General features: G+C 38.8%; 1 protein-coding gene across 1 annotated transcript in view; it reads right to left on the bottom strand.

Annotated features, from left to right (window-relative positions):
- The window catches only part of LOC133609192 (uncharacterized), a 36,922-nt gene extending 29,627 nt beyond the window's left edge, over positions 1-7,295 (bottom strand). Inside the window, exons 1-4 of the mRNA XM_061964699.1 lie at positions 7,135-7,295; positions 6,930-7,074; positions 6,747-6,860; positions 229-373 (exon numbers count right to left, since the gene is read on the bottom strand). Of these exons, the coding sequence (XP_061820683.1) occupies positions 229-373; positions 6,747-6,860; positions 6,930-7,074; positions 7,135-7,234 (504 nt within the window). The 5' untranslated portion in view covers positions 7,235-7,295. The remainder of the gene's footprint in view (positions 1-228; positions 374-6,746; positions 6,861-6,929; positions 7,075-7,134) is intronic.
- Between the last annotated feature and the right edge of the window lie 2,072 nt (positions 7,296-9,367).

The raw sequence follows: 9,367 nt of genomic DNA, 5'->3' as shown, positions 1-9,367 counted from the left end.
TTAAAAAGACAGAAAAGTACTGAGTAGTCTAATGTGCTTTTTGCCTGCAGGCGTGACATAAAATGAATGAATGGAGTGCATTTGACTCCATCTAAAAGTTTGTATATCGAAATGTTGCCAAACAGAGGTTGGTAAATGGAGGTTTCACTGCAATATGGTGTATATTATGAGTGTAGAATACATACAGTGTTGTTGGTAGTATTGCAGTTAGGTGTGTAAAGTACGTACCAAGACACGTAGAAGCCACAGGTCTATGGCGTGGTGTTTCTGCAGCCACGCACCGTACGCGTGGAGTGTGTAGCAGGAGAAGAAGACCAGCAGGTAGCTGCTGAAGACCACCACCAGGAGGAAAGCCAAGGCCACAGACACCAGCCTTCACATGGGACAATCACCAGCACTATTACACTATAACACTATTACACTATTACACTATTATTCAATTGCACGATTACACAATTACACCATTACTCTGTTACACTATTGCATCTGACATCACATGGACAAAGATAAGACCTTCTGGAGGAAAGTTCTGTGGTCAGATGAAACAAAAATGGAGCTGTTTGGCCACAATACCCAGCAATATGTTTGGAGGAGAAAAGGTGAGGCCTTTAATCCCAGGAACACCATTCCTACTGTCAAGCATGGTGGTGGTAGTATTATGCTCTGGGCTTGTTTTGCTGTCAATGGAACTGCTGCTTTACAGAGAGTAAATGGGACAATGAAAAAGGAGGATTACCTCCAAATTCTTCAGGACAAGCTAAAATCATCAGCCCGGAGGTTGGGTCTTGGGCGCAGTTGGGTGTTCCAACAGGACAATGACCCCAAACACACGTCAAAAGTGGTCAAGGAATGGCTAAATCAGACTAGAATTGAGGTTTTAGCTTGCCAGAAGCTTGTGGATGGCTACCAAAAGTGCCTTATTGACGTGAATCTTGCCAAGGAACATGTAAGCAAATATTAACATTGCTGTATGTCAGTGGTGGATGCTGGTCTCTCAAGGAGGGGAAGCTCAATTTCGGCCTACGTCATAAAATGTGTTGGTTTATTTATTTATTTTTATATAGTTGATCATGTTTTCATGATGTTTTTCATGTTTTCATGATGTTTTTCATGATGTTCTTCATGTTAGTTCTTCATGTATTTCATAAAGTTTTTATCATGTTTTCATGAAGTTGTTCATGTTCTCATGATGTTTTTCATGTTGTCTTCCTGTTTTCATAAGGTTTATCATGTTTTCATGAAGTTTTTCATGTTTCCATGAGGTTTTTCATATTTGTTCTTCATATTTTCATGACGTTTTATCATGTTTTCATAATGTTTTTCATGTTTTCACGATTTTGTCATGCTTTCATGAAGTTTTGCATGCGATGATTTTCTTGTCTTCATTAAGTTTTTCCATGTTTTCATGATGATTTTCACGTTTTCATGTTTGCATTATGTTCTTTATGTTAGTTCTTCATGTATTTCATAAAGGTTTATCATGTTTTCATTAAGTTGTTCATGTTTTCATGATGTTTTCCATGTTGTCTTCCTGTTTTCATAAAGTTTATCATGTTTTCATGATGTTTTTCATGTTTTCATGATGTTCTTCATGTTAGTTGTCCATGTATTTCATAAAGTTTTATCATGGTTTCATGAAGTTGTTCATGTTTTCATGATGTTCTTCATGTTAGTTGTCCATGTATTTCATAAAGTTTTATCATGGTTTCATGAAGTTGTTCATGTTTTCATGATGTTTTTCATGTTGTCTTCCTGTTTTCATAAAGTTGATCATGTTTTCATAAAGTTGATCATGTTTTCATGAAGTTGTTCATGTTTTCATGGTGTTTTTCATAATAGTTCTTCATATTTTCATGATGTTTTATCATGTTTTCATAATGTTTTTCATGTTTTCACGATTTTATCATGCTTTCATGAAGTTTTGCATGCGATGATTTTCTTGTCTTGAAGTTATATATATATAAATAATCCGTTCATGAATGAGTATATCCGTTCGGCCACCGTGTTCAATGGAGAAGTCTGATCTACAAAATTTTGTTTTCATAAAGTTGATCATGTTTTCATGAAGTTTTTCATGTTTTCATGATGTTCTTCATGTTAGTTTTCCATGTATTTCATGATGTTGTATCATGTTTTCATTATGTTTTTAATGTTTTCATGATGTTTTTCATATTTGTTCTTCATATTTTCATGACGTTTTGTCATGTTTTCGTAATGTTTTTCATATTTTCACGATTTTATCATGCTTTCATGAAGTTTTGCATGCGATGCTTTTCTTGTCTTCATGAAGTTTTTCCATGTTTTCATGATGATTTTCACGTTTTCATATAGTTGATCATGTTTTCATGATGTTCATGTTTTCATTATGGTCTTCATGTTAGTTCTTCATGTATTTCATAAAGGTTTATCATGTTTTCATGAAGTTGTTCATGTTTTCATGATGTTTTCCATGTTGTCTTCCTGTTTTCATAAAGTTTATCATGTTTTCATGATGTTCTTCATGTTTCCATGATGTTCTTCATGTTAGTTCTTCATGTATTTCATAAAGTTTTATCATGTTTTCATGAAGTTGTTCATGTTTTCATGATGTTTTTCATGTTGTCTTCCTGTTTTCATAAAGTTTTTCATGTTTCCATGAAGTTTTTCATGTTTCCATGAGGTTTTTCATATTTGTTCTTCATATTTTAATGACGTTTTATCATGTTTTCATAATGTTTATCATGTTTTCACGATTTTGTCATGCTTTCATGCGATGTTTTTCCATGTTTTCATGATGATTTTCACGTTTTCATATAGTTGACCATGTTTTCATGATGTTTTTCATGTTTTCATGATGTTCTTCATGTTAGTTCTTCATGTATTTCATAAAGTTTTATCATGTTTTCATGAAGTTGTTCATGTTTTCATGATGTTTTTCATATTTGTTCTTCATATTTTCATAAAGTTTATCATGTTTTCATGAGGTTTTTCATATTTGTTCTTCATATTTTCATGACATTTTATTATGTTTTCATAAAGTTTTTCATGTTTTCACAATTTTGTCATGCTTCCATGAAGTTTTGCATGCGATGATTTTCTTGTCTTCATGAAGTTTTTCCATGTTTTGATGATGATCATGTTTTCATGATGTTTTTCATGTTTTCATGATGTTCTTCATGTTAGTTCTTCATGTATTTCATAAAGTTTTATCATGTTTTCATGACGTTGTTCATGTTTTCATGATGTTTTACATGTTGTCTTCCTGTTTTCATAAAGTTGATCATGTTTTCATAAAGTTGATCATGTTTTTATGATGTTTTTCATGTTTTCATGATGTTTTTCATGTTAGTTCTTCATATTTTCATGACGTTTTATCATGTTTTCAAAATGTTTTTCATGTTTTCATGATTTTATCATGCTTTCATGAAGTTATATATATATAAATAATCTGTTCATGAATGAGTATATCCGTTCGGCCACCGTGTTCAATGGAGAAGTCTGATCTACAAAATGTGCAGGCAGCATACCCCTTCCCCTTCCAGATGTCCTGGATGAACTGAAATTATTTTTTCCAATCATTTTGGAACTTGCAAGCATACTTATTTTTCTTACTCGTCGTCACCATGTCTCTTCTTCGTTCTTCTGCTTCGTCTCTGTTATGTTTTTGGACATTACTACTTGCCGTAGTTTTGAAGCAATGCACGATGGGAATCCGGATGTTGTGTGTCAGTGTATTAACGTGCCGGCTGGAATAAACACACGCCGAGCAATAGTTCCGTGCCTGCCTACTTTATGGCTTATAGATAAATCTATGGATAACGGAGACATATATAATAGTCTCCTTTTCAGGTGAGAGAGGACGCTAAAGGCAGTGCCTTTAAGGCACGCCCCCAATATTGTTGTCCAGGTGGAAATCGGGAGAAATTCGGGAGAATGGTTGCCCCGGGAGATTTTCGGGAGGAGCAAAGAAATTCGGGAGTCTCCCGGGAAAATCGGGAGGGTTGGCAAGTATGGACCACGACTATATGTACAAACCCTGTTTCCATATGAGTTGGGAAATTGTGTTAGATGTAAATATAAACGGAATACAATGATTTGCAAATCATTTTCAACCTATATTCAGTTGAATATGCTACAAAGACAACATATTTGATGTTCAAACTGATAAACATTTTTTTTTTTTGTTGCAAATAATCATTAACTTTAGAATTTGATGCCAGCAACACGTGACAAAGAAGTTGAGAAAGGTGGCAATAAATACTGATAAAGTTGAGGAATGCTCATCAAACACTTATTTGGAACATCCCACAGGTGAACAGGCTAATTGGGAACAGGTGGGTGCCATGATTGGGTATAAAAGTAGATTCCATGAAATGCTCAGTCATTCACAAACAAGGATGGGGCGAGGGTCACCACTTTGTCAACAAATGGGTGAGCAAATTGTTGAACAGTTTAAGAAAAACCTTTCTCAACCAGCTATTGCAAGGAATATAGGGATTTCACCATCTACGCTCCGTAATATCATCAAAGGGTTCAGAGAATCTGGAGAAATCACTGCACGTAAGCAGCTAAGCCCGTGACCCTTGATCCCTCAGGCTGTACTGCATCAACAAGCGACATCAGTGTGTAAAGGATATCACCACATGGGCTCAGGAACACTTCAGAAACCCACTGTCAGTAACTACAGTTGGTCGCTACATCTGTAAGTGCAAGTTAAAACTCTCCTATGCAAGGCGAAAACCGTTTATCAACAACACCCAGAAACGCCGTCGGCTTCGCTGGGCCTGAGCTCATCTAAGATGGACTGATACAAAGTGGGAAAAGTGTTCTGTGGTCTGACGAGTCCACATTTCAAATTGTTTTTGGAAACTGTGGACGTCGTGTCCTCCGGACCAAAGAGGAAAAGAACCATCCGGATTGTTATAGGCGCAAAGTTGAAAAGCCAGCATGTGTGATGGTACGGGGGGTGTATTAGTTCCCAAGACATGGGTAACTTACACATCTGTGAAGGCGCCATTAATGCTGAAAGGTACATACAGGTTATGTTGCCATCCAAGCAACGTTACCATGGACGCCCCTGCTTATTTCAACAAGACAATGCCAAGCCACGTGTTACATCAACGTGGCTTCTAGAGATGCGCGGTTTGTGGGCACAACCGCGGAGTCCGCGGATTATCCGCGGATCGGGCGGATGAAATTTAAAAAAATTAGATTTTATCCGCGGGTCGGGTCGAGTCGGGTGGTTAAAAAAAAATTAGATTTTAAATAGATTCAGGCGGGTGGCAGTTAAACCAATTCGGAAATATATATACATAGTTAAATGTTGTTACCCACATACGAAAAACGAGCAGGCACCTGCAGCATATGCCACAACAGAAAAAAAAAAAAAAAAGAGATGGACACTTTTACGGAGCGGAGAAGGGACGCCTCGCCGGGGTCCGGGACCGAGGCCCCTTCCCCTGAGAGGGCCCCACCGGGAGCCGTAGCTGAGGCGGTCCGCGAGAAGGGCCCGACGCACGTCCAGGGTCACCACCGCGCCCACCGCACCGACACCCCGCCTCGTCCGCCTTCGCCGCGGCCGGCGTCACGCGCAGCAGGTAAGCAGCTTACCTGCCCGCCACCCCCGTGGCCGGGGGCTCGTAACAGGGGTCACTCCGCGCGCTCCGCCCGCGCAGCTTACCTGCCCGCCACCCCTGTTGCCGGGGGCGCGTAATAGGGGTCACTCCGCGCGCAGTGCGCTCACGAAAGGGGTGGGGCTCACCCTGGTTGATATAGACAGCAGCTAGGACGGTGGCCATGGAAGTTGGAACCCGCTAAGGAGTGTGTAACAACTCACCTGCCGAATCAACGAGCCCTGAAAATGGATGGCGCTGGAGCGTCGGGCCCATATACCCGGCCGTCGCCTGCAGCGAGACGCGCTTGGAGGTGCGCTCAGCGCGGCTCCCATATGATTGCGCACTGGTGTGCGTCTGGGTCGTGACAGCGTGGCACGCGAATGTCTGTGCTGCATTGGATCAGTCTCCTTTCTTTAACAGGCAAAAGCTTTATAACCTCACTAATGCCTTGCATCGTCTATATTAGATATATAACAACGGGCGGATGCGGTTCTGATCAAATGTTAGATCGGGTGGATTGCGGATGGTTGACGACTTTCTGATGCGGTTGCGGATGAAATAATTGCCTATCCGCGCATCTCTAGTGGCTTCATAGTAAAAGAGTGCGGGTACTAGACTGGCCTGTCTGTAGTCCAGACCTGTCTCCCATTATGAAGCCTAAAATACGACAACAGAGACCCCCGGACTGTTGAACAACTTAAGCTGTACATCAAGCAAGAATGGCAAAGAATTCCTCCTGAGAAGCTTAAAAAATGTGTCTCCTCAGTTCCCAAACGTTTACTGAGTGTTGTTAAAAGGAAAGGCCATGTAACACAGTGGTGAACAAGCCCTTTCCCAACTACTTTGGCACGTGTTGCAGCCATGAAAGTTAATTATTAATTGGAAAAAATATATAAAGTTTGAGTTTGAACATCAAATATGTTGTCTTTGTAGTGCATTCAATTGAATATGGGTTGAAAAGGATTTGCAAATCATTGTATTCCGTTTATAATTTACATCTAACACAATTTCCCAACTCAAATGGAAACGGGGTTTGTATATATTTTTTAAATACATGCGTCATAGCCAATCTTATTACACGATGACATCACCCCACCACAAATAGCGTGGACTGCCAATCTCCCTGGAACATGTAACACCATGAGAGCTCACCGTCTGTCCCACAGGAACAACCATCCAATGTTGAAGGCGAAGTTCAAGCACCAGGTCAGGTAGAATCCCAGCGTGAGGAGCGCGGGGCTGCAGGACATGGGGCCAAACTCGTTCCTGGTGGACACATGTGGCGTCTTCAAGCAAGGCGGCGGGACAAGGACACCAGGTTGTGTTGGCGTGTACCTGCGACAGAGGCCCGCCAAGACGTAGAGCATGAGGAGAGCCAGGGAGATGTAGATGATGGACCAGATGACGAAGGTCCACCCTGACGGCGTAATCTGGGTGGCGAAGGCGTCGGAAACGTTCCCCGTGCTCTCCAAGAAGGGAGCTGGTGCACAAAACGAGGTCACGGTCGCCGTTGTCGAGACATTTTGTTAGACATACTCACCTCGTCCTTGTCCTGCCAGAGCGCTGAGGACTACGGTGGCGATGAAGACGAGCAAAGACGCCACCATGGCCGTCACAAGGACCGCGTCGTGTCCTGACATCTCAACAACAACCGTGGACGCCAACTCTGACTTCTTTCTGCTTTGAGTCTCACAAAGGAGGGGGAGGAGCTTCACTCACACACCTGCACGTGTTTCAGTCTTATATCACCACCTGAGGACACGCCCTCTTGTAGCTAATATTGACACCTTATTATTACCCATGCATTCTTACACAGAACATGACATAACCAACACAAAGTTATATGTTTCACACTCAAATAGTACAACTACTATTATTTATCAGTTTATTCAGCATTGATGTCACTTTGAGAGGAGTATTCTTACTCTGAAAATTGGCAAAAATTATAGTTGGATAGAAATTCATCCTAACAGTATACATATATGCTATATATATACATGTATATATACATCTAACAGCCAAACATCAAACAATTAGGATTGACACGCGCAAACAAGAGCCATCAGACTAGTTGAGTAGCATTTCTGTCTGTACATTCTGTTATTAAACCACACGTGAGAGCATTATGAAAGATGCCTTTTTGTGAATCAACATATGCAGGGAGGAGGGAACTTTCATTGTCTTGAATTTATACACAATCACTCTTTTCATCAGTCAAATATCCTTTATTTAACAAGAGCACTGTGGTTTTTTTTTAATCCAGCCATACCACACAAACGCTGTTCAAAGATCCTTTATATGACAGGAGTGCAGTGCTGTTTTAGAATCGACAACACCAATGCTGATGAAATGAGACCAAACATGAAAAACCTCATTAAACATCATGAAAATCTTTATTAAAACAGGAAAAACTTTGTGAAAACGTGAAAAATGTCATGAAAACGTCACAAAAGGATGAACAACTTTATGAAAACCAGAAAATCATCGCATTAAAAACTTAATTAAATCATGATCAAACATCATTAAAGCATCATTAAAACATTATGAAAACATGATAAAACGTCATGAAAATATGACGAACTAACATGAAAACATGAAAAACTTTATGAAAACATGATAAAACTTTATGAAATATATGAAGAACTAACATGAAAAACATAATGAAAACATAAAAAGCATCATGAAAACATGAAAAACTTTATGAAAACATGGTTGTTTTTTATCCAGCCATACCACACAAACGCTGTTCAAAGATCCTTTATATGACAGGAGTGCAGTGCTGTTTTCAGAATCGACAACACAAATGCTGATGAAATGAGACCAAACATGAAAAACCTCATAAAACATCGTGAAAATCTTTATTAGAACAGGAAAAACATTGTGAAAACGTGAAAAATGTCATGAAAACATTTTAAACGTCACGAAAGAATGAGCAACTTTATGAAAACCAGAAAATCGACGTATTAAAAACTTAAGGAGATCATGATCAAACATCATGAAAAACATCATTAAAACATTATGAAAACATGATAAAACGTCATGAAAATATGAAGAACTAACATGAAAACATGAAAAACTTTATGAAAACATGACAAAACTTTATGAAAACATGATAAAACTTTATGAAATATATGAAGAACTAACATGAAAAACATAATGAAAACATAAAAAGCATCATGAAAACATGAAAAACTTTATGAAAACATGGTTGTTTTTTATCCAGCCATACCACACAAACGCTGTTCAAAGATCCTTTATATGACAGGAGTGCAGTGCTGTTTTCAGAATCGACAACACAAATGCTGATGAAATGAGACCAAACATGAAAAACCTCATAAAACATAGTGAAAATCTTTATTAGAACAGGAAAAACATTGTGAAAACGTGAACAATGTCATGAAAACATGTAAAACGTCACAAAAGGATGAACAACTTTATGAAAACCAGAAAATCATCACATTAAAAACTTAATGAAATCATGATCAAACATCATGAAAACATCATTAAAACATTATGAGAACATGATAAAACGTCATGGAAATATGAAGAACTAACATGAAAACATGATCAAACTTTATGAAATATATGAAGAACTAACATGAAAAACATAATGAAAACATAAAAAACATCATGAAAACATGAACAACTTTATAAAAACATGGTTGTTTTTTTATCCAGCCATACCACACGAACGCTGTTCAAAGATCCTTTATATGACAGGAGTGCAGTGCTGTTTTAGAATCGACAACACCAATGCTGATGAAATGAGACCA

The sequence above is a fragment of the Nerophis lumbriciformis genome, linkage group LG07, assembly GCF_033978685.3.
Source record: "Nerophis lumbriciformis linkage group LG07, RoL_Nlum_v2.1, whole genome shotgun sequence".
In the NCBI taxonomy this organism is placed as follows: Eukaryota; Metazoa; Chordata; class Actinopteri; order Syngnathiformes; family Syngnathidae; genus Nerophis; species Nerophis lumbriciformis.
This window is presented reverse-complemented; position numbering and strand designations above follow the sequence as displayed.